Below are 25,990 nucleotides of genomic sequence, written 5' to 3'. Positions count from 1 at the left end.
TTTTAAGTTCTCATTAATTCTGCTTCAAGTAAACCTGACAATAGCTGTACATTTGAGTATTTGCAGAATGGAGTTTTAAATATTTCCAGTAATATAGGGTACTTAATTTATTTTTACTAAATACTATTTTTTCAAGTTTATGGTGTCCTACTGAGTAAATTCTACTGTCCTCCAGATTTTGAAAACTCATGCAATATTTGAATGTCTTATATTTTCATAATATATTTGTAAATAGTAAATAATAACTAATAAAATAACTCTTGAACCTTATAACTGTTAGCCAGCAGTCAGATTTATATTCTTATTTCTTTACAGGACCTGGAGTTTCATGGAGTGATGAGATTCTACTTTCAAGACAAAGCAGCTGGAAATTTTGCAACAAAATGTATCAGAGTCTCTAGTACTGCTACAACTCAAGATGTGATAGAAACTCTTGCAGAGAAGTTTCGACCAGACATGCGAATGTTGTCATCCCCTAAATACTCACTTTATGAGGTGCACGTTAGTGGAGGTTGGTATTTATTCACAAAGTCTTTCCTGAATCCACACCACCTTCCTATCCACCCCCAGCCAAAATATCTTTAGGTTTGCCTCTAGCTTCCGGACCACATAAGGCTTGGGGTTTTCGTTCATAAGTACGTTGCTGCTAATTGTTATGTGGGAGAGTGGTATTTTAGAATATAAGCACACATATCAAGCCTGCATTTTATGTAAGTTTTGATGATGATCTTTTAAATGCTATACTTGACATCCTGTTAATTTGTTGACGTTTGTGAGAGAGCTGCTATTTTAGGACTCATAAGGTAAAGGCTAAATTTATCATGGGCAAATAGGAGTGTTGGAGCACTTAAGAGTACATCCTTAGTTGTTCTTTGAGATGTGAGCCTTTGATAGGTAGCCTTATAATGCATGTTCCTTTACTGATAAAGTGAGGCAAGTTCAACACAGTATTGTGTGAATCAACTGTGTTTCTTAAACAGGTCCTTTCATATCACCTGGGAAGAACTTAGAATATCTAAATATCCTTTTGGTGCTGCTAGCATTTGTGTCTCCCCACCCCAGAAGAAGGCTTCAGGTTGGAAGGCAGTAGTGTGTGTGGTGATGGTGGATACAGAAATAGGATAAACTAGCTTTTTGTCATACTTACTCTATTTCTATGCTTCGGAAGCTTACATAAGTGGTTTACCTACCTTAAATTCTACTTTTGAAAGACTGAAAATAATTTAATTTGAGAGAGAGAATGGAAATTTACTGGGATGTGTGTCACTTTTCATGGCCTATGAATGATGACTTGATGTGAATTATAAGGAATTAGAGAAAAGTGCATGTGTCATCACTGATTTAAGCAATGAATAGTGTGTGGTTTTTCTGCTTCAGGTTTTTTTTTTTTTAAATCTCTTATCGTTGTACCTGTAATCAAAATGAGACTTTTTTTTTCAGAGCAAGATCCTGATGTTTAAAACGTGGCTCTTAAGAGAGGCACCTCATTCAATATGAGTATTTCTCATTAAATAAAATGTAACTGCAAAGACATCATTGTCTTGCTACGCATGTGTACTATCTCTGACTTCTAGAAGTGTGACTAAATGGCAAAACTTGTTTATTTTTTGATCCACTTTCAGACTTTTTCATATACTTAAAGTAGATATACTAAATGAAATTTTGTCTAGTAGATGTGCATAATGGATTTAATTTCTTATTTGATAATCTGATTTATTTTTGTGCAGCCTTTCCAAAATAGCAGTTCTTGGGCCACAGCCAGACTAGTTAAATTTACAATAAGGAAGATGAGTATTTGAAAGACTCATGAAGAAGTTCCAAGCATTTTAGCTGTAGTTATAACTTCTGTCTGAGTGATAATCTTGTGTTCCCAGACTCCGGTTCTAACAAAGGAGATATGCAAGGTTACTGTATGTGGACTTTTAGCTTGTGTAGATAGAGGGAATACACTTAGGCAGGTTCCTCTAAAGAGGGCATACATTTCTACCTCCCCAGGCTTTCTGTCTCTGTACTTAAGAAGGAAACATCAACTGATGCATACTGTTCAGCAAACCTTTTATTTGTGGTGGGTTTTTTGTTTTGCTTTATTTTTTTTTTAAGAACATGACTTGTTTCTAAATATCTTTGCTCTTGAGGTGCCAAGTAACTGTTACTGCTTTTCATTTTTTGAAGAAGAAAGAAGATTAGATGTAGATGAGAAGCCTCTTGTTGTACAATTAAACTGGAACAAAGATGATCGAGAGGGAAGATTTGTTCTCAAGAATGAAAATGATACGCTTCCTCCAAAGGTGAGTCTTTAAGAAGGAGCATGATAGTGTTAACAACAGTTTTGATGTGTGTGAGACTTGCTTGAATGGCAATTTTTAATAGTAATAACTTCTAGTCTTCTGATTCCTGAAAACAACTGCTGCTGCTGACCTTTAATATCTGGAGCAAGTCTTTTAAAATACTTAAAAGGCGTCCTCGCAATGCAGCATTTCTGTGATCTTTTGATGGCTTGTGATGCTTTGATGCATGTAGCTGTCTAGTATTGGAACATGTAGTGCCTGGGGAACTTAAAACTTGCTTTGTTCTAATATGGTGAATTAAAAATTTCCTCAAATAGCATAGGATGCCAAACACCTAGGAGGTAATCCTGCCTCTTGCAGAGCCTTTAAAAGGGGATGCCAGAGGGAGTTAAATAACTAAAACTTTTTACCTCTCTAGGTAACATTCTGTTCCTTAACAAAACTGATGGAACACTGTTGCCTTTTGGAGAGATGTTTTTTATCTTCCAAATGCAAACTGAGGGACATGGTGAACATCAGCCATACAAAATAAAAGCTTATTATTATTGTTAGTATTATTATTAATCATCGTTTAAACATTAGATGAGACTTTGTCTCCTGAAGTCATATAGTTGTATATATTATATCTAATGTGGATGCTTATAACTATGGAAGACATGCTGTTCAGTGTGGACAATTTTCAGACTAGTTTTTCATCTTGGACTGAGCACTAAATTTCTGTTGCTCTTGGAATTAGAGCTGGTTAATTTTAAATATGCTTTGGTTATAGGTACATGAGCTATTCTTACGCTACATGTTTGGCTACAGGATACATTCATGTTAGAGGTGGGGAGAGAAAATTAATTATGGAATCATAGAATAGCTTGGGTTGGAAGGGTCCAGCCCTCCTGCAATGAGCAGCAACATATTCAACTAGATCAGGTTGCTCAGAGCCCTGTCCAGCTTGGCCTTGAATGTCTCCAGGGATGGGGCATCTACCACCTCTGTGGGAAACCTGTTCCAGTGTTTTACCACCCTCATAGCAAAAAAATGTCTTCCACATGTCTAGCCTGAATCTCCCCTCCTTTAGTTTAAAACCATCACCTCTTACCCTGTCGCAACAGGCCCTGCTAAAAAGTCTGTCCCCGTCTTTCTTATAGTCCCCCTTTAAGTACTGAAAGGCAGCAATTGGATCTCCCCAGATCCTTCTCTTCTCCAGGCTGAACAACCCCAACTCTTTCAGCCTGTCCTCATAGCAGAGCTGTTCCAGCCCTTTGATCACTTTAGTGGCCTCCTCTGGACCCCCTCCAATAGGTCCATGTCTTTCTTAATGATGTCTTGCACTATGACTTGCTATTCCAATTCATTGAATCAAGTAATCTTCAATCTTCCTTCTCTATGTTCTTTACTTCGTGATAGAAATAAAAAGCCTTGCATTTTCTTTCTCTCATCTTTTATTATTTTCTCTACAGAGGGCAAATGAGCCTGGCATTACTGGTATCTTGTGTATGCAATGAGCTGGAATTGGAGAGCACTGGAAGGACAGCTTGGAAAAATACACCATAGGGGAGCTGTCCTCTATAATATTTTCCTTCTGCAGTTTATTCTTACCTGATGCTTCAACACAGCTGTCTTGAAAACAGATTAAGTTCAGTGTTGTTTTTACTGTGAGGCAGAAATTTGTTTTGCAACCTTCAGTTAATCTTCGAGGCCGCATAGATAGTAGGCATTACTCAAAATTCTGCTGTTTCTTTCCTTTGTTGAGTACAGTGTGCTTAATCAGTTCATACCTGCTTTGGAATATAAAATTATTTTTTCCTTCCATGTTATTCTGGAGAGTGTTAGTCCCATCCCCGTGTAATGCAGTATTGATACTTGGAGCATTGCTTTTTTGTTAGCGATACTATGTCTTAGTCACATTTATGTGGAAAGTTAATACTAACTTTTCGTTGGACTAAAAATAATGAAAGTTATTTTAAACTTGTTTGTTTCAGAAGGCTCAGAGTAATGGCCCTGAAAAACAAGAAAAAGAGGGAGTAATTCAGAATTTCAAACGAACTCTCTCAAAAAAAGAAAAAAAAGAAAAAAAGAGGCGTGAAAAAGAGGCACTGCGACAAGCATCAGATAAAGAGGATAGACTTCTTCATGGGGATGATATGTAAGTGTTTTAAACTTTGATCAGTTCATATAGCCTACATCTTTAAAGGATTCCCCCTCTCTGCCAAATAAGTTGTTTCTTTCAAAAGTAAGATTGTCAGATGGGGGAAATTAGTTGTCTGGTTGACAGATCATAGAGGATTTAGCTCCTCAGCTTGATTTTTTTTGTTGGTTTTTTTTGTTTTTTTTAACTTTTTAAAAAAACTTTTTGTTTTCTTTTTTTGAGTTCATGATTGTTACTTGTATGCATAGTACTGCTCTTCATGGTTATGTTTGCAATGTTCTTCAGATGTCAGCATGATCTTTCCAGTATTCTGTGCCATTCCTTAGTTTGGCCATATTTTTTTAGATTTAGCAAAAGAAAAAACACCAGCTGCAAGCACATGTGAACTCTCCTTCCACATGATTTGCAGTATTTATAAGTCAAAATAAAGTTAGGAACGTAATGTAAAGTTCCTTCAATGCCTCTTTTTTTCTAAGAGGTAAAAGGCATCTTTTTCCTTTGAAAACTAGCAACCATCAATACTTAATTTTGTTGTCTGTTTCAGGTCAGCATAGGTATAGAAATGCTGTTAATCCCAGGAAAAGTGAAGTTCTTTTAGAACCCATCTTACAATAACTTAATCAATTCTACTTGCCTTTTATCCTTTATGAAGTTGTGAGGATATATGTATTTTAAGCCATTAATGACAGGGTTTTTTTTCCTCTTTATTTAAACTAATCTGGCAGTGAGAATTCTCGCCTTGCAGCTGAGGTTTACAAAGATATGCCTGAGACCAGCTTCACTCGCACAATATCCAATCCCGAGGTGGTTATGAAACGCCGGCGACAGCAAAAACTAGAGAAGAGAATGCAGGAATTTCGCAGTTCTGATGGCAGACCAGATTCAGGTACTGAGATTTATTCTGATTAAGTTGTAAACGGTAAACTTCTTAAGTCCAGCGACCCCTGTAAATTTAACTTAACATCTGCTTTCTTCCACATTTTTGTACTTCATGACTAATTTATTTATGGTGTAACTGAATGAAGGCTTTGTAGAGATAAGATTCCATAGGAGTGTGTTTTGTGATTAGTGCAAGTCAAAGCTTTTAGTGATGGGAAAATCAATGGGAGAGAATATGCTCATTGATCTTGCTAACAGTGCTGAACCGGGAAAGAAGGTAGGACAGAATTAGATTTACTAAATGGACAAAGTGAAAAAAGTCTTCTGATATAAATGTCTTTTATTTTACTAAGAATAAGTGGAGTGACCTGAATATAAAAATACAATCAGTAACACAAATACAAGATGGCAAGGAATGATTGTTCAGGTCTGCACAAAGGGTTCTGGTAGATCTTGTGAATATCAGTGGTCAAGTATTTCACATTCTTGGGGATAAAGATCATGGTGGTTGTATAAACATCAATGTTAAATGAATGGATGAAGCAATGTTAGTATTGACAAAACCTCAAATGATGTATTCTGTCCATGGAAGAGCAGTGAAGGAGGAGTTAAGAGGCCTGTGAGGGAAATCTTAAATCGGCTTTTTAAACAGAGGGGAGATTCCTGAAGGTCAGCACAAACTTGCTGTCAAGATGGGAAAGCTCAATTCTTCATCCAGTCATTGTCACTGTTTCCTTTTAACTTCAGGTAGTATTAGGAATGATGAAGCACTTTGGAAAAGAGAAATTAGGAAAGCATCACAGGAGGTTTTTACCAATGACAAAGACAAATTTATTTTGGGAATATTATGTAATTTTTCTTGCATTAGTGGATTGGCTAAATGATTTCTGAAGGGGTTTGTTCCAATATTCTGTTACAAATAGAATAAATGGCTGCATGTCTGTGTCTTTTATTTTCTGATAGTATTATTAATTAAATTTTGTTTCCAAGGTGGGACGCTGAGAATTTATGCAGACAGTTTAAAACCAAATATACCATACAAGACAATCCTGCTGTCCACTACGGATACTGCAGACTTTGCAGTTATTGAAGCACTGGAAAAATATGGTCTGGAGAAGGAAAATCCCAAGGATTATTGTATTGCTCGTGTAAGTGAAGTTAACAAGTAACAATATTCTCATGCTTCATATTTGGTTTTTGCTCCTTGTGGTAGCTATAAAGCTAGATAGGAAGACTCTGATAGTTCTGTGACTTTTTTTTTTAATCTAACACACTCAGGAATTCTGAAGTCATTTGTCAGGATTTTTGTTTTTAAAACCTAAATCTTCCAGTCTTACTAAATTATTACTTGATACATAGATAAACATGAATAATGAAAGTAACATATTTCTGGATTTGGCACTGTGGTTTTATACCACTAAACATGCTTGTGGTTTGCAGATGAATAAACGAATAGTTAATCCAGTGGATACTTAAATTTGTGCTCTTTGTGCACGAAACAGTTCCCCTGAATTAAGGGCATCTGTTCAGAGATAAAAGTGATGAGTTCAAACTTAATTATAAAAGCTATATTTTATGTACTGTTGGTTTATGCCTTTCAGTGGTAGTTTACCCTCTTTACACATCAGAAAAGATTAAACATTTAAGTGAAACTTACACTTATTTTCAGAATGTTATTATTTTAGGAGTTATAAATATATTGTGTGGAATTGCTGTTTATTAGAGGTATGGCTTTATCAAGAAATCCCATGGGCAGTAGGGGTTAAAGGTTACAAACTTCTGTCCATATCATCTTCTGAAAGAGAATAGTGAGATTTGGAAACATTTGATCCTTGTTTGAGTCCAGTCTTTGATTACATTTCTGGCTATTATTTGTCTAATAAATTTGGATATATTGCTCTTTACAATAATGAAAGAAAGGGAAAAATGTTTGTCTCATCGCCTTGTGTTCTCTTTCCCTACCCCTTCTCCAGTGATTAAAGTGTCACTGGACAACAGTAAGGAAGCTTTGATTATTTACTATTCTCAGCACATTCTAGCTGCTCTAAATGATGTGAATATATCTTTGGTCTTGAAGTTGCCTTCTGATTTGTTTTTTATAGTACCTGTGAGTAACTTTAGTGTCTTCTTTTGCTGTGCTTACAGCTTCCAGTGGTATAATTAGCTGGGAATTGACATGTTGCTCTAATGTTGTTCTTATTAGTTATAAGGAAATTGTATGGTGGTAGTGCTTTCATAGTTTTGTAACAGTGAACTAATCTTAGTTTTTATTGTTTAAACAGTTTTGTCATAGTTCTAGACATATGCTTAATGAAGTTCTGAACATTTTATCCTTGGCTTTATTAACCTGTCTATGGGGTCCCAACTGTGAAAGTTAATTTTACTTCACTTCAGTAAAATTTTACATAGGTTTCTATTATAGAGAGGAATAGTTTTGCAAGTCATAGGAGGTTTTTTATGGCTTACTGTATTAAAAATTGATTCTCAGTTTTGGCTGGAAAGTATTTTCTATGTGTAGTTTAAATTATGACAATTATCTTCATATTGTGGGTTCTATAAATGAAATTCATGGTTCTCAGTCATTGATCTTATTAAATAGGCTGCTGACTTGACACACTTATTTTTCTGCTGGTTTGAGAGAATTGTGGGCTACAACAGAGTCATAATGACTGAATTTGGAAGATAATAGCTTTGCATCAGTCTATTTAGCGTGGAGTTAGAGGGTATTATGATATATTATGAAGTGCTTACATTCTAGTGCATTTATTGAGCTGGTCACACACTCACCAGGGAAACTATTGCAAGTCACTCTTGTGGTGGTAGTTTTCTCTCTCACCTCCCCTTGTTCTCTGATGTTGTGTGGGGATGTTTAATGTAGAAAATAATCTGAGGAATGTTGCTTTGATCTTGGGAAGGATTAACCAAACCTTTGCTGTGAAACAAATTGATTCAAATTAGTTTTCTGGAAAGCACTTCTGGTAAATATTTTGTCTTTTCTGAGCAATGTATCATCTTGATACAGTAAGGTTCTGTACTGGCAAAAGTTTTATGCTTATGTTTATATTTGAGATACGTGAGTGGTCTTCATTGACTAATAGGAGATCTTTTTTGTACCTTTAAGTGTAGAAGACCTTACTCTTTTGCTTGCCATAGTTACCTGAAATCTACTTGACCTTTCTCAGTGCCTCTGTTGTTACAGTGTTTGGGTTTTAAATATGATAAGCCTTCTGTTTTTAATAGAGCTGAGTATTTTTAACTTTAAAATCTGCTTTTAGTCAAGTATTTTCTGAATTTGCTTTCCTTGCTTGAAACATACAATATCCTTTAGCTTTAGTCTGATGTGTCTTTCATCACTGTTTTCTTTTTTGCAAACTCACAAATACCGTAGTGCTGTGTTAACCAGGTGGCATGGCTACTTGTCCTCTTTTACATTGGAGTCTTGTTGCTGTTCTTTACCCTGATGGGGCTCTTGTCCCTGCTCTTTGGTCACTTTACAGTGTTCTGTGGAAGACCATCTTGCACATGTTCCTATTCTTTACTTTTTGTTAGGTTTAAAACAGTGGCATGTGTGACTTCAGTTTCCTATTGGTTGGGATTCTTAAATGTTTTCTCTTTGGGTGGCAGGTGAAGCGTCTTCCAAGAAGACTTAAGCAGTTGACATTTACTTAATGATTCAGATGGATTTTAAGTTACATGACAAAACCTTTATAAGGCTGCATAAGTATCTGCAATAATTTTGACTCACTTCTGAAGTTTCATTTGAAAGATAAACATTGTAAGAATTTTTCGTAATGCGTACCATTGAAAACTTTTATTGTAAATGGCAGTTTCCAGTTAGTTGCTTGCTTTCATACCCTAGTTTGTGGTGTATCAGGCTATACCTTTGTGCTTTTCTATGTAATCAAATAAATGTAAGTTTGTTCTAACACACATTTCTTTCTGTTTCAGTTTGCTTGGTTTGAGTTTCTCTGAATAATATGGGGTTCACTGCACATCTCTCAGGATGTCAAATAAATTAGACAGTCTTCCAAGCTACCTGTGCATATTCACTTAGGACATAATATTTGAGGCATGCAGCAAACCAGTGAACTCTTAAAAGAAGAATCTTGATTAGACTTTTGGTTTAGCATGCTCTTATTTTTTACTCAAGAATACGACATAAATAACTTTTGGTAATGTTGAGTAAATGATGAAGTTTATGGTAATCATTTTTTTAAAGAAATAGATATTAGAGACATGGGGCATTAAATATTTTTAGCAAGTTCCATTGGGTTTTGTTTTGTTTTTTTCAGGGACATATGCAGGGCTTGTGGTCCCAACTTGTAAGGAAAATCTAGTATAAGTTAATTTGAATAAACAGATATATAAAAAAGTGCATCAGATAGGAGTGTTATTTAAAAATAATAAAAAGACAAAAGAGCTTATTGAAAACCTGTTATAGCATGGGTTTTTCTTGTATGAAACTTTTGCTGAGGATAGATCTGATAACTTGATCTTGTAGCTATTGTATTTGAGTATTGCCTTCTCTTACTCATTTATCCCAGCAAATGGCTTCAAAGTTAAGTGATAAGTTGTTATGGGCTTCATTTAAATTTCTTAGCTGTATTTTCTGCATATTTCACTGCATTTTAAATAAATAAATATAGATTGGAATTACTTTATGATAATTCGTATATGCTCATGAATGCAATTATGAGGAAGCAGAGTATATTCTTCCCAATTGTCTGTTACGAATCTGTTTCAGTTCATAGCTTGTCAGCTGACAACCTGCTTCCAAGACTTGTGATCCTAAGCTGGTTTTACCCATCTCAGTTTCCTATGCTGCTGCAGAAATCAGAGGAATGTCTGTGCCTGATCTCAGCAGTCTGTATGGATTCAAATTCATGAAAGGATTTTTAACTGCATCTTCTTTATTTTTAAAATGAGAGCAAATCTCTATCCACGAGCCAAAACTCGATCACAATATAAACTTGTTCCCAAGGTTTTCCATTGTTTTAAAATGAAGGAATTTCAGCTTTATGGGTGTCACTGAAGCAGCATTCAGTTAAGACATAGAGATGTTTTCTAAAATGGCTTCATCACGATTAGAAGCCTCCTGAAATGCATAAGCTCAGATGTGGTGTGTTGTGTCTTTCTACAGGTTAGGTCACACACTTTTTTTTAAAGTGAGGTTTGTCTGAGTTTATTGGGTTGTGCTCCCTGAGGGGCCGGAGGACAAGGAGATTAGTGCTTTTGGGACCCCTCTTCTCTTGTCTAGTTTGCCTTTGCTGCCCTTGAGCCCAATGCCAAATACAGATGCTTGTCCAGGCTCCAAGGCAGAAGGAATATCAGGATCAAGTAGTAGCTCCGATGTTTCTTTCACCTGTCCTCTAACCTCAGAGCATCTGGGATTTTTTTGGTTTGCTGCCCAGTGCTGGTCAGCCTCTGGAACGCCTGTTGCAATGTGTAGTTCTTTTGTTGTAACCAGTTGCCTTCTGCCTCAAGGGCTTTGCTTTGCAATATAAAAATTATTGCTTGTTGAATAGGGCTTGAAACACTGTTGGTTTAATTAGCTAATCAAAGTCATCCCATAGGTATAATTGATTTTAAAGTCTGAGATCTGAAATAGAAAAGAGTGGTTTGGTAAGATAAGATTTCAGTGTAGATGTGGTTCTGTTTCCTTTCGGCTTATACATTTTAATGTTTTCCTCCTTTTAATATAGCTTGTCTATTTGAAAATCTAATTAAAGATAATTTAATTAGTCCTATGTTTAGCCAGGTTTTGCATAGAAAATGTTTTAGGGAACAGCCAATGACTCAGTTACATACTTTTGATCTGAAATGTACTTGTTTCCTCCTTGGAAGATGATGAAAGGATGTTTGAGGTGGATCTGTGAGAACGTAGTTAACACTGAAATGGGTGGGGAGAGGGAGTGATAAATGAGAGTGGAAAAGCCTTTGGAGGGTGATACTGTAGTGGGGTGCAGTAGCCAGTAGTGGCATCTTTTCAGGTGTTACCTGGGTCATAGTTCAGAGATAAGAATAATTCTGAGTAGTTTGTTTAAAATAGAGCTGTCTATGAATTTAAATAACATTGTTAGGATCATAAATGAGGGAGTAAAATGTTTGGGGTTTTGTTGTAGTTTTTTATTTTATTCAACTTCGAAAGATCCATCTTTAACTTAGAAGGTACTCCCACACTGTAATACTGCCTGTCATTGGTTTTTATGTGCAATCGCTGCGGGGAGCAGTAATGCAAATGCACATGAAATCACAGACTGTATCTCCTTTAGAGTCAGAACTCCTGAATCAAGGTTTCCCCGTTCCTCTACCTTGTAACGCTATAGCTGTAAAAGGTATGAACACTCTGTGGTTCTGTTCCCAAAGTATACTTTGGAAGATGCTCTTGACTACCTGAAGTGTCACTTGCTTTTTTAAATGTATCTGGTGTTCCGGGAAGTGTGATTTCACTGTAACAAGAGGCAAGACAAAGAGTTAGAAAAAGTCTTGTAAAGTGAAATGAATTTTAAGTTACTGAATTATTTTGATATATCTCGTTATAAACAAACAAAAATGAGAAGATGTGCTCCTGAATCCTATGTTCAAATTGTCTATTAACAGCTCTGAAAACTGATAATGGTTCTGTTCTAGGTCGTGCTGCCTCCTGGTGCTCAGCACTCCGATGATAAAGGCGCTAAAGAAACTATTCTTGATGATGATGAGTGTCCACTGCAGATATTCAGGGAGTGGCCTGGTGATAAAGGTATGTCCGAAAAGCTTTAAGAGATTTTTTTGCCTTGCACACAGTCAACCATAGCGTGAACCCCATGTAAAGTAAGAAAGTGAACACATACTTCAAAGTGTTTTGTTTTCAGGCACTTTTAATGCTACTATTTCAATCAGCACAGTTTATAGTAATATATCTTTAGAGAGTAGAAGTGTTTTATGTTTTATCCTACAGTTTCTAAAGTATCTACTGTGGAGAAGTATCCTATTAATCTTTTAAATAGTTTTAACTTAAAAATGACTACATAAAGAAGTGTCAGGAACTTAGTAAGCTGAAAGTAATCCTATGGAACACTTACAGTTTAATAGATTTTAGATGTATGCTTACTCACTGATATTGAGACTCAAAGGAGGTATAATATTGTGTTTCAGGAATGCTAGTCTTTCAGTTGAAAAGGAGGCCTCCTGATTATGTCCCAAAGAAATCCAAGAAAATAGCTGATGGAAAGCTATCAAAGGGAAAGGAGAGAGTTGATGGGTCTGGCTATGGCTCTTGCCTTCCTCCTGAGAAACTACCATACCTGGTAGAATTAAGCCCAGGTAAGAATCTCTAATTGTCTTATAATCTAAATTACATTATTACATAGTTACTTAGATTTTCCAAAAATAAGACTCTAATTGAAAGCACCAGACAGTCTGTTGGCAATGTCACATCAGTTGTTCTTCTCATGTTAGATTTTTAAGTGGAGCTATCTAGAGGTAAAGCTACGTCTTGCTATAATATTTAAATTTTACTGGCAAAACATTTGGAGTAAGAAAAGGGGAGAAATGGTTGACTAAGATTTTGCCTTTATTAGCATGGTTTCAGGTATGAAGTTTTTAGCGTTTCAAAAAAACAAACAAACAAAATCATTCCGTCTTCAACTTCCTTTGGATTTGGGGGTTTAAAACTTGATAAGTACTTTAACATGTCTTGTGATTTCAGGGGGAACCAGAAGAACACAGCTTAAATCTGGTTTGTTTTACATCCTGAAGTATGCTGTAGCATACCTAGTAAGATATATTTGATAGTACTGTACATGAAAAGTACATTGATAGAAGGACAAGAATATGAATTTTAAAATCTAACTTATTTGCTAAACATTTTTCAGCATATATAGAACCTTCAAATTATTACCAAGTCTGACTTGTATTTTTGGCATTACAATTCTCTGGGCTGCACTGTAATTTGCAATTAGTAATATTTAGGAACAGCCAGTGGATCCAGTGTTTCTTTATACCACAACGACAGATAAAACAGATACAACTTCTGCTCTTAATTTCTGTTGTCTTCATGTTTAAAGATTTGGAAGTGAACATTCATTTTTGGTGATTTTGTTATTTGCAGCTCTTTTTCCCATTTATATGTTACTTGGGTACAGTCAGGTATCCGAACAGTGATTTACAATTTGAAGTCTGGTTGTTTACCTTTGGGAAGCAAGGTTGGAAATTGGTGCTGAATACTTTGACCAGAACTGCAAACAAAAGGTTAAATTTATAGTCAAGTAGTCTGTGGTTTGTTGTTGTGCACAAAATATATGAAGTGTATTTTATATTGGGCTCTATATGCTGAGGTTTGATTTTCATATTCCCTTTTTTTCCTTTCCTTTTTTTTTTTTTACTAGTACTTTCTATTTTTTTTTTTTTTTTTTTGTGCTCTAAACTCTTCATGGAGCATAGTTGCTCTACTATTAAAACGTGCTTGGGCAGTGGAGCAAGACATCCATTAACTGAGAGAGTAAAAACAATGTGAAATGCCACAGGTGTCAATGTTGTGTACTAAGCCTTTGCACGTGTCCTGTGGGACTGAGCTATTGTTCATGTTTTTCTTCTAACAGCTTGTTATTGCTTTTCTAAACAATAAGGATTGTTTCATTCAGTAGCTTGGTGGTACTGATGTTTTTCTATTCTATGCAGTTTCTAAAGTTGAAAGGGTTTAATGCACTTCATCCTTATAAAATGAATAAGTGTTGTCTGGCTACAGTTTCACCCTTTCCTGTCTTTTCTTTTCCTGCCCTCTTCCGCATGTTCTGCATGGTCTCTGTCCTGCTGGTGCTGCCTTCACCTGGGTCCTCTGCATGTGTTTCTAACCCCAGGGAGAAGGAATCACTTTGCCTACTACAACTATCACGCTCATGAAGGTAACACTATATTTAATACTGTTCTCTCATTAGTCACTAAAAACATCACAGGCTGTAAATCTTTTGTTTCTTTTTGACAAATGAAAGGCTATCTTGTTTATCTTTTTTGCCAAGGGACTGCTTCTGTGAAGTAGTTATCAGTCTTGTCAGCTGCCATTTAATTTTTCTGTCTGTGAACAAACATAAAATAGATCAAATGTGCTACCGTCCTTTTAGCTAAGGTTAACAAGCAGTGTTGTGGTAGAAAGAAAAACATTGTTTTCTCTGTCTGCTTGTAGAATTCATAGTTAAAAAGTTAATTGGGTAAATGTCTTGGTACTTTGCTGTGCTTTTCAGTGTTTGACCACGTTGATGCAGTATATGAAATCCGTGATCATTTTTATGTGAAATAGTGTTTGAACCACTGTGACCTCACTTTCTGCTGTGTGGTGTTCTGCAGCATCCTTTGGTATTTCTACTCTCTGGTTTTGGTGTAGTCACCAGTGTATGTCAAAGAGATTTAGCCACATTAGACAGTGGAGTCTGTTCGTTTTTATCTGTACCAATTGAAATGGATAACCTAACGTACAAATCATTACCGATCTTTGATTCACCTTCAAGTGCAGGTATGTCCTGGTTTTGCCAAGAATACAAGCCACTTTCTTCTTTGTGGTGAAATGTCTACCATAATTCCTTTTCTTAATTTTTTATCATCTGTTTTCGCATTTTATTTGCTAGACTTCTGTAAAAGTACTATATGTCTGTTGGTGTTGCTCACCTTTTCATGGATGTGGAGTAGAATACTGACGTTTATAGAACTCTTCTCAAACTTAATGCCTCCAGTGCTCAACTCTCTGATAAGTTCGGACTTCCATGTCATGAGCATCGTTATTCCAGAGAGCAGAAGAGTTCCATAGCGTGTGCTGATCTAATAAGCATAGACAAGCTCTACAGGAACACTTGACAGCTGAGTAGAAAGCTTGAAATCTGGTTGCATCTCGCTGTAAAAAACACTTTAAATTTCTTAGTACCCTAGAGTCCAGCCTGTCTCCTTGGAACACAGCGTTTCAGGCTGTGTGGAAGTATGTCCTGTTTTTCCATTTCTCCACAGCTGCTGGCGTTGCTGGTTGTATGACTGTTGTATAGACTGAAGAACAGATTCTGCACAATATGGTAGAGGATGCACTTCAGTAGCTTGTGGCTGTAAATGTGTCAATCAGCAATTGTCTCTGTCTTCCAAGCCATGTAAATGAACCAATAAACTGAGATTAATCTGATAGTAACAGAAATAGGCTGGCTAGACCGAAGTCAGATATGGCAGCACTTTGAATAGCTGATACAGTTTAGGTTATCTGTGAATACGGCTGCCCGTGACTTCAGGGATATTATTAACTGTTGTTCAATCATACTATTTAAAGGCTGAGAAAATGCAAAAAACCTTGTTTTAGGATGTGAGCCTTTGAGATTTATCCTGCAAGCCTGAATTAAAAATTTTCTCCCTGCTTCATCACAAAAGAAAAGCAACCCTGAGCTGTAGAATTGGCAGAGATGGGAAATGCAGAGAACATGCAAGCGTAACAACTTGGAAAGAATTACAGGAGGCTGGAGAAGCTTGAAAGCTTTGGCCAGGGTGGTTTCTCTGACCAACCCTCTTTCTGAGAACAGAACTGTAGTATGGTATGTGGTAACACTTTTAGACATTAGTTTAAAGGAGCTTTGTTGTCTGTCACATTCCTCACTGAGTCTTCCTTTACCAGAAATGTTCACCGTTGGCACTTTCTGCTGGAAGTACACACCTTGTCTCAAATTTGAATTTGACATGATGTTTCAAATCTAGCCAACCAATCTTTTAAACTTCTTACTGTCTAAACTCTTAGCACTCAGGAACTTGTGCAGGACATCTGCTGCCTTTCAAATGTCGATATGACTAATTTTTAAGTCAAAGGATGCAGTCCCTTTTGTTTTTGTTCAACTGTGGGCTTATTTGTTTTCTATTATCTGATTGTCATAATTTGGTTTAGTCTGGTTTTGAGTAAAAACTATTTTCAACGTTGTCTCAAGCACTGGATTAGTGAAATAAATTTTAAATTATCGTCTCCAAAGTGGTGTAGGGTTCACCTTTTAGCAGTGAAGTAATGCATTTAAAATATGTATCCATGAAGGGAGGCGTTTATTATCTTTTTCTGTTGATGAAAAATGTGCATTTGTATTATGAATCACTGAATTGATGTGCTTACAGTGACTGTTCACTTCTGTTCAGTAGACAGTTGTTGTTTTGTGTTTGTTTTTTTTTTATAACACTGCTATTCAAAGCATGAATGTTGACTCATAACTGCATAAACCCTGTCACAAAATCCGTGTTGCATCCTTAGCATTGAAAGTAAAAGAAAGCCACTCTTCTACACTGTTTTATAGTGGTTTTTAGTGTATGTTTATATGCTGTAGTGTTTGTGAAAAACCCTTTTATTTCCAAATCATTGTTTCCTACTTGGTCTGTGGTGTTAAGGTCTGCTTTCTGATTGAGGGTTAGCTCTTGAAATACAGGTTTTCAATGTGTGATAGGCAGTATACACAGATGTATATGAATCTTTGTATGTGTAGTTCTGTCATGGGGAAAAATAACTTACGAAACTTACTTCAAATGCAAACCATACCAAGTTTATTTGAACCCTTATATGGTGTCACTGGGAAGAGATTTGTCAGGTAGATAATTAAGTTTACTCTAGGCAGTAGTGGCTAACTTGGTCTCTTGAATCATAACTCTTGCTGCTTTAGTTTGTGTCTTCGGGATGTGTCTGGAAGACACGTTCTAATTCATTTTTCTAAGGTTAAAAAAAACAGCCGAAGAGCTAGATATTTTCTGCAACTACTTAGCTTTGTTAGTGTTGTTTAGTCACGGGTGTCATAAATAGAATACACACCATCTTTCTTCCATGCATGTGTTTACTTGCATACTTATATAAAATGAAGAAGTTTGTGTAGAATTCATACATTTTCCTTATACCTCTTGCTGCTGCTTCTGTATTGTTTATTAATGCCCATCTCCCTGAGAACTTTGATCTTTCAAATTTCTGAATTAAGAGAAAATTATTATTGTGTCAGATACAAACTCGAGATATATGACTCATTTTTTTTATTATTCCCACCACAAATTCTGGACATTAAGTTATATGACTTAGGTCATATTTACCATCTTCCTGAACTACAGAATCACAGAATGTTAGGGATTGGAAGGGCCCTCAAAAGATCACCTAGTCCAATCCTCCTGCTGGAGCAGGAACACCTACATGAGGTTACACAGGAATGTGTCCAGGGGCCTTTTGAATGTCTCCAAAGAAGGAGACTCCACAATCTCCCTGGGCAGCCTGCTCCAGTGCTCTGGCACCCTCACTGTGAAGACGTTTCTTCTCAAGTTTAAATGGAACCTCCTGTGTTCCAGTTTATACCCATTGTCTTATCATTGGTTGTCACCAAGAAGAGCCTGGCTCCGTCCTCATGACACTCACCCTTTGTATATTTACATACATTAATGAGATCAACTATCAGAAGTCTTTAGAGTTTGGTCCTTAGAGGCTAAGAACAGCCTTCGTGGACTGTCAGGGTTTGGGGACCAGGGACTTTGCTGTAGGTGTGTCACAATCTGTATACTGCTGGAGTAAGTTAGGAGGAAGCATTCCAAACCACATTCGGGCGGGCTTCCAGCTTCTGAAAAACAGGAAATAACAGGACTTTACATTGTAGTCTAGTGCAACCTTCCTTCCCTCCTGCATCCCTCCCATCAAACAAAAGGGTTTTTCATCCTTTTTAGAATTTGCAGTAATTCTCTTCAAGATTGAGATACCTTTTACTGTAGAAATTAGCTTTTGTTGATGGGTGATTACATATGTGCTCCAAATAATTTTCAGTGACTCCTTGAATTTTTCTCGTTTTCCTGGGAAGACAAAAAGGTGTTTCTATCTAGTGCTGGGGTTTTAGAGTAAGTTTCTTCTTCTTACATTTGACACAGAGAAACAAGAACGGTCTTAATTTGCCTCAGCAGAAACATTGTGATACTAAAATATTTCTTATGTGAAAGCACATTTTACACAACATGCATCTGTATTGAGGATATATGGTGGTGTAAGGTAGATGTTTGTTAGCAAGAACTTGGTGTTGATTGATTATTCACAAGTGCTGAACTCAGGACTGAGATCTGGAAGTTATATTAAATAAACTCTTAAACATAGTATTTTAGCATGTGTTTTACACAATATTTCAGAAGTATGGAGGAATATTTTGAAGTGGTTTTTTTTGTGTTGTGTATTTTGTTTATTTTGTTGTTTATTTTGCTTATTTTGTTGTTTATTTTGCTTATTTTGTTGTTTATTTTGCTTATTTTGTTGTTTATTTTGCTTATTTTGTTTTTTTTTTTTTTTTTTTTTTTTCTTTTTAAGATGTCAAAAATGTATGGAGCCGGGGGCAGGTGTTGTTTGACATAGGGCTGAAATCACTACACTGTAAAGCCTGTTCTCTAATCTGTATATAAAGGGCTTAGGAGAAAGTGCCATAAGAAATTAGGAACAAAAGCCCCGGATAACTAGCCATGACTTTTATGTCGCTGACTTTTGAAATTCCAGTATTTTTCCATGTTGAATAAGGGTCCTTGCCTCCAAACTGAGTCTTGTATCTTTTGGGTGCTAGTTTTACCAAACTGATATGTGAGGAGGAGGAAATTTTTGCCTTTCAGATTAATAAATAAATAAATGAAGGAGCTACTCTAGGTTTTGACATGTAAGTTGTCGGGAGATATAATAACAATTTAGAGAACTGGGAGTAAGGAGCCAAATATATTCAGCAGCTTATTACACATCTGCATTTTGTGACATTGAAGATGCAGCCATATAATTTCTAATTAGCATTGTTACGTATGAAGAACTGCATGCAATTTCAATTGAAGATACTGTATTAGCATGCCTTTTTTAGTATACAGTGATATTAGATGTATATCTCTGTAGATTCAAATATTGGGATTTAATAGGAGGCTTATCCCTGTACCTGAAAAATGTTTAAAGAACTGAGTGCTCTTATGTTTAATACTTTTTTTTTGTGATATATGACATGCTACTATTATGATAGTTATTCTAAATATGTTTAATAACTGGAAATTATTATAGTATCAGCACTGAACTTAGGTATTTGTAGTACTAGTCTACAGACTGTCTTTCTGCCTGATGTCTTTATGTCCCAGTGACATCACAACATCCCCAGAAGAAACTTACTGCTCAGAGCACCCGTCATAGTTTTCCCCATGTCAAAACCATGTAAAACTCTGTTGGTATCATTCTTTATTGATAACCCAGCTTCTTCCCTCCTCCATTCACTTTGTGTTTTCTGCTCTTCAGTATCATTGCCTTCCTTTCTTTGTATCTTCTGCTTTTAGTCAGTGCTGTTGACTTTTAATGTCTTTAAATACTGTTCATTGAAGGACTGACAGAGGACTTCATAGACTAAATGAAGTTTTGTGTTTAAATGGCTTGCATTCTGATTTTAATAAACAGATCCTGGTAGTAATTCTGGGAGTTTACAGTTATGGAGCTTCTGTTTATATCGAGTTTTTTCATGTAAAATTTGAAGTTGACTGGTATCCTGCTGAAGACAGTCTCACTGTATAAGCCATGGCTTTCATAATATTCTCTAATGCTTTTTGGGGATGACTCAATCATTGTTTATGTCCAGAGATAAGACATTGTTTGTCCTGCAGCCTCCCTTTTTTGACGTGTTCTCTTTGGAGGAGAAATTGCAGAAAAGTCAGAAGTGACAGCATTAGTTTAGTATCTGACAGTATGTGAAGGTGAAGTATTTTCTGGGAAAAGGAGAGGATTGATACGGATCCCAAAATGCATCTGTGTTAGCCTGTGAAGGCAACAGCTAAATCCTGTGTTGCATCTAGTGTATCTTGCAAGATTTTATTCTGTTTCGACAAATAGAATGAAGGAAGGAGGGAGGTGGGAGGAGGAAGATGAACTTTATCTTTGGCCTCCTATTCTGTGAGATGAAAATATAGATCAATGGGACTATAAAGATAAGGCCAGAAGTGCTGCAGTCATATATATCAAGACTAAAGCTGTCATAGGTAAACATTTTGTAAGAGTATCTTGTAATATCACCCTGTTTCAGTATGTGATGAATAGTAAACAGTTTGGCATGTTGGCCACTTGGCAGTCGATGTTGCTGATAATCTGTATTTTTAGTAAGATCAATAAATACTGTTGTTATAGAGATCTGCAGATGTCTTGTTTTCTAAATCTTTTAAATCCATATTGGTATACGTGAAATCTTATATATTAAAAAAAAAGTGTTGCTTAAACTACGAATGAAATAGAAAAAGTTTTTCAAAGTATGTTCTGAATAGTCCTTCTTGACTACTTTGTTCTGTGCACTTGTAGAAAACAGCCACTCAGAGTCTACTTTCCATGTCCATTATGATGAACAACTAAGTTCCCAACAGTTCTTGAAAGAATGTCACTTAGCTATTTTTTGGTGAACGTTGCTATTCTGAACTAAATTGCGGTAATGTAGAAATATTATGTGAGTATTTGAACAGCTATAACTTGAAAATTAATATTTGTCACTTGCTCTGCAGATGGTTCTGACTCCAGAGATAAGCCAAAGCTCTATCGTCTGCAATTAAGTGTCACTGAAGTTGGAACCGAAAAATTTGATGACAATTCCATTCAGGTATGGAAAATAAGTGGGGTCAGATGAGAGAACTGGTCCAGTCTTTGGTCAGTTAATGTGTAATTGTGGAAGCTAGTGAAATATTCTGTGAGTACACTTCAAAGCTAGAAGGGTAAAATATTGCTGCGATTTCGTGTTGATGGTCATAACTCCGATTTATATTGTTTCCTCTCTCTTGCTTTAAGAGGGAAGTAAAGGTTTTGTTACTTAAAATGGAGTATTCTTTTTCGTCACTGGATCAGATGGTATGGATCAGTGTTATCATAACGGCTTAATGGTTTTCAAGTACTAGTCTTAACCCCTTTTGAGTGAGGTAGGATTTCTTAGATGTATAAAACAAGCGCAGTCATATGAAGTTCATGTCAGGGAGTCTCCTAAAGCACCCTGTGTCTGTGTCAGTGCAGTTAGTTGGCTTATATTGTGAGATTTCACATCAAAACAACAAGTGGAGGAAAACAGTTCTGAACAACATACGATGAAAAAATTGAAAGACTTCATCAAGGGGTTTCTGCTGCACATTTTAGTTAAACGTGTGCTTTATTATTTCTATTGCAAGTAAAATTGTAGTGAAACTCAACTGATTTTAGTCCCACATGTCTGTTAAATTCATAAGCAAGCGAAATTGAGTTACTAGTCTGTAAATAGGGCAAGTGGCAGCTCAGTCTTTTTGTTTTAATTTCTGCTGCAGTATAATTTAGTTTATTCCATGTAATTAATTCTATTTCCAGTTATTTGGTCCAGGAATTCAGCCTCATCATTGTGACCTCAATAATATGGATGGAGTTGTTACTGTAACCCCGAGAAGCATTGATGCCGAAACGTATGTGGAAGGTCAGCGTATTTCAGAAACCACTATGCTGCAAAGTGGAATGAAGGTTCAGTTTGGATCATCTCACGTATTTAAGTTTGTGGATCCCACTCAGGACCATATTATTCCTAAAAGGCCTATTGATGCAAGTCTTACAGTCAAAGGTCCAAGACACAAAACTGGGTGAGTACAAGAATTTATTTTCTTCCAATGAGGTGAAGGGATGAGCCTTGGAAAAAATAAAGGAGCGCATTATAAATGACCTATGACTAGGGTATGACTTTAAATGAGTTCTGAGTAGCTGCTTTTAGGTGTTAAATATATAATAACTAACCTGGTATTCGAGCTCCACCTTGTGATTTTTTTAGGATTAGCAAGTGTCTTTTTCATTGTGAAGTATTCAGAAAAGTTTTTGTGAGGCTTACTTCTGTGTTAAAACCAGTAGAATGCCTCATTTCAATGTATTTTGAAGTTCATCCAACCTCCAGGAAAAGTAAAGAATTAGCTGAATGTTTTCAGAGAACTTGTTTTGTTTTTCTGAGATAGTGAGTTTTAAAACTCCACTGCAAGGATTTGGAAATTAGGTAGGGTACTCACAAAATGAGACTGTCAAGAAAAGGAACTAAATATCTCGATGCAGCAACCATTTTTTACAGTGTGATTACTTATCATCTAGTTTCTGTGGTGGAAGGACTAACAGTCCAGAAGTCCACACTGTTGTTTCTCTGTATGTTCATATTTTTGATAGGTTCGTAATAAAAATACTGATCATGGATTTAGTGACTCGTAGGGACTCAGGTATTCTGTTCAGATGCTGTAGGAATATGCAGGAGAATCAATCTTAAAAACATCATATAACATGGAATAAAATACATCTGGGTCCAAATGAGAGTACTATTCGATTATATTGTGGTTTAGAAAACAAACAAATTGGCTTGGAGATGAATGAAAGATACCTTGGAAAAGAGGCTCTTCTGTCTAATCTACTGAGAAAATAGCTAGATTCTTTCACCATTATTTTTTCTCCACTTAATTTCGATATGGATGCATCCTAAAAACATGTGTGCTTGTTTTAGGATATGTCTGCAGGAAGACCTCCAGACGTTCAGCTGTCACGTAACATATTTCTGCTTAAATTCTGAGTTTATTCTACATCTAGCATATCAATAAAAAATGCTCTCACAGGTTTACATAGTCAGCTGCAAAGCACTGTACTACTGCAGAGCTTTATCTGGGCAGCAAAATCTCTGGCAAAGGGTTGTTGTAGCTTGAATAATTCAATATTTTAAAAATCATTTGAATAAGCAGATAATAAAAAGCATTACTATAATTTATGCATTATTTAAATTATCAAGATTATTGTACATTTAGTACTGAAGAACTGAACAGAAAAATTGTAGCAAGTCTGCTACAGTTAACACAATATCTTGAACATACTTTTAAGTGGTTTTATATTATGTGCATTTATATTATTTCGTATGACTGAGGAAAAAAAATGTAAGAATCTCTTTTTCCAAAGGGAATTATCTATACAAATATTTGTAGTGTTTTTATGTAAGGAATTGATACAGTGTTTTAAAAAGTGAATATTAACTGGACTCATGCTACACCTCTTAAATTTTATTTTACTAATTTTAGCTACTCAGTTCCTTGTTTGTTAAATGTTTAACAATAGAATTTCTAAAAAGTCCTTGAAATGTTCTCTTACTTTTAGAGCTGTTCAGGAAACCACATTTGATCTGGAGGGAGATGTTCACAGTGGAACAGCATTACCAGCAAGCAAGGTATTATATTATCACTAAATTAGCAATAAGGAATAAAAGAACACGTGTAGGTTAGGTCAGAATGGTGACATCAATAGCATTTGGTAAAGTGCGGGCAGTTCCTCATCTCCACAGCCATTTCCCGTTGTGGGTGACCTTAGGTATCATCTGCATTGTTTTCCTCCCCTTCCCCAAAAAACCTGTTCTGTTTAAGTTTGTATTAGCATTTGGTATGCATTCTGTGCCAAGATTAGCAGCTTCTTTTAGGAAGGGAAACTCCTCAAGCCTGGAATAGTTTCTCCCCAAACTGACCTATTGAAGGCAGATCACATGCAGGTAGAGATTTGTAATAGAAATGGCACACCATTTTCTTGTATATGTAGTATACAACTGTTGTCATGTGCGATAGGGTAAATAAATGTTTTATATAAAATGTGAAAGGGTGTTCAATTTTAATTGAACTAGACTTTTAAATTTTAATGAATGTGACTTTTTCACTTCAATAGAGCTCTTGTACACACACTGACTAAACAAACTGTCTCTGCAGTCATAGTTGTAAACATTTTATGAGGTGATAATCTTCTCTTGCTTTCTTTCTGCACTGTCTTTCTGTTAATAAATTATGTGCCAGTGTTGCATTTTCAAAGAGCAAACAAATAGCGTAAAATGGCATAATGGTTAATACCTTTCTTGGTGCTTTGATCGCATGCCTCAGATGAAATGAGAGAATGAATTACTTCAACAGTATGAAATGTAGTAGTCCTCCCAGCAATGCATTTGCTTTTATGTTTTATTACTACTATTACCAAATTGAAATACTTGTAAAGAAATTTAGTGATATTGATGTGGCAGTGTAGGTATTAATTATACTGTGATAGCTTTTGATTGTATTTGTTAGTCTTCAAATGTTTTTCTTGTTGTCACAGACTTTTAGTTCGGTTTTTTCCTTTCTTTGTAGCTTTGTTTGTGACCATTCTTTCTTTCATTTTGGATACCTGCGTTACCTCTGATAGGAATTTATTTAGTGACAATTTGGAAGAAAAAAAAAAAAAGAAACTTTGTAAACTAATACAATGCCTCAAAATTGCTCAGCTCTGCTTAAAGCAGCATGTTTTTCCCCTTCCTGTTAGGGTTTGATGAAATTGGAAATCGTAAATTAAAAGTTTCCTATTAAGGAGCTTGTGACACTGAAAGAAAACAAAGTTGTACACAAAAAATTGCATAGTTTGAATTCCTACTTCTTGTCTTGGAAAATTATGTTCTACCTAGCAGATCAGACTTCACTTAAGAATAAGTTATGGTGTGGATGAGTAGTGTAAGCACTTGGAGCTATTGCAGAAGCAAGATCGGGGAGCATAGCCAGTTTTAAATCTGTTAATACGTTTAACTTTGTCTTTTAACTAAAGTTTTCATTAACAATTCATTCCTAATTTTTATTGATAACTATGCCACTTTTAAATAAAGAGGATTGAATTTTTTGTTGTATGTTCTTGCAATGCATTAACAAATAGCTGCTACTAGCTGGCCACTGTCAGCTTTTGAATTGTAAGCGTGCTCCTTGATGGTTCACTGTGGTGCAAACACCTGCTGAGCTGCTGGATTCTGTGCTGTACTCTTCTGCTTTCCTCTCCTTCCAAGCCTCGAATTGACACTTCATTTCAATAGTGCCAAGCACAAATACCGACTAAATCCAATATTTGCATGCTAAGCACCTGTCCTGCTGTTTTGAATTAGAGCACCAGCAGGCTTGATGGTGACAGGACATCAACAGCATCCAGCACAGCTGAACGAGGAATGGTGAAGCCGATGATTAGAATAGAACAGCAAGATTACCGCAGACAGGAAAGCAGGTAGGAAATGCGTAATCCATTACTTCTCATAATGTATAAGAACTGGATACATTTTCTGATAGGTCGAGCAGTGTGTTAACATATTTTAAACTACCTGATTTTCTCTATGGAAAATGAGATTTCCTTTGAGGTATCACTCCAAATAAAACTCAGGAGTAACAGCCAAAAAAAAAACCTTCAGAATTTAAAAAAAAAAAAAAAAAAACAAAACAAAACCAAAAAAAAAAAAACACCTTTGCTTCAATATTCTGTTGTTTGTAGTTCTCTTTTTGTAAAGCAAATCTCATAGTCATGTCACACCGTTGCTGATTTGTGGTTAGGCATGTTCTATGAGATGCCTCTAATGACAAAAGTACAATTATTTGAATTTTTCATTTGTCGGTGGCAAGATGATGTGATTTACTCTGGAGAAGGAAATAACCCGGTTGTTTCTTTTTCTACAGCAGTGTTGTTGGCAGGTCTTGACACCAAGAATTTTGGCTACCTCTAAATGCTTGTCTTATAAAGATATGTAATTTATAAATACAGATAAGATCTCCTTCTTGGTTTTTTTTGCTTTTATGATATAGTGGCTGTTTCTCAGTAGATAAATGCTATCCCATTTTGCTCGTAGACCCTTTTTTTGTATATAGAATGACACTTTTCATGCCCTGCATAATCAGTTTGTTTCCAAAGCCACAG

At 35.9% G+C, this 25,990-nt stretch overlaps 1 protein-coding gene across 24 annotated transcripts in view; it reads left to right on the top strand.

Moving 5' to 3' along the window:
* Positions 1–25,990, top strand: part of AFDN (afadin, adherens junction formation factor) — a 133,263-nt gene that overhangs the window by 35,578 nt on the left and 71,695 nt on the right. For 13 of the 24 annotated variants that reach the window (XR_011738332.1, XM_065834860.2, XM_071806346.1 and 10 more), the window contains exons 2-13: positions 316–511; positions 2,173–2,288; positions 4,262–4,425; positions 5,154–5,314; positions 6,298–6,455; positions 11,938–12,049; positions 12,445–12,612; positions 14,148–14,192; positions 20,794–20,888; positions 21,617–21,879; positions 23,411–23,480; positions 25,194–25,309. Coding sequence is in view for 23 of the 24 variants with exons in the window: in XM_065834860.2 (XP_065690932.2) it covers positions 316–511; positions 2,173–2,288; positions 4,262–4,425; positions 5,154–5,314; positions 6,298–6,455; positions 11,938–12,049; positions 12,445–12,612; positions 14,148–14,192; positions 20,794–20,888; positions 21,617–21,879; positions 23,411–23,480; positions 25,194–25,309 (1,664 nt within the window). In the remaining variant the exon portion in view is untranslated. The remainder of the gene's footprint in view (positions 1–315; positions 512–2,172; positions 2,289–4,261; positions 4,426–5,153; positions 5,315–6,297; positions 6,456–11,937; positions 12,050–12,444; positions 12,613–14,147; positions 14,193–20,793; positions 20,889–21,616; positions 21,880–23,410; positions 23,481–25,193; positions 25,310–25,990) is intronic. The other 11 variants (XM_065834858.2, XM_071806345.1, XM_065834868.2 and 8 more) reach the window with 3 other exon arrangements.

The sequence above is a fragment of the Patagioenas fasciata genome, chromosome 3 (assembly GCF_037038585.1).
Source record: "Patagioenas fasciata isolate bPatFas1 chromosome 3, bPatFas1.hap1, whole genome shotgun sequence".
NCBI classification, from domain to species: domain Eukaryota; kingdom Metazoa; phylum Chordata; class Aves; order Columbiformes; family Columbidae; genus Patagioenas; species Patagioenas fasciata.
Note: the sequence above shows the minus strand (reverse complement) of the source record. Positions and strands in the feature narration are given on the sequence as shown.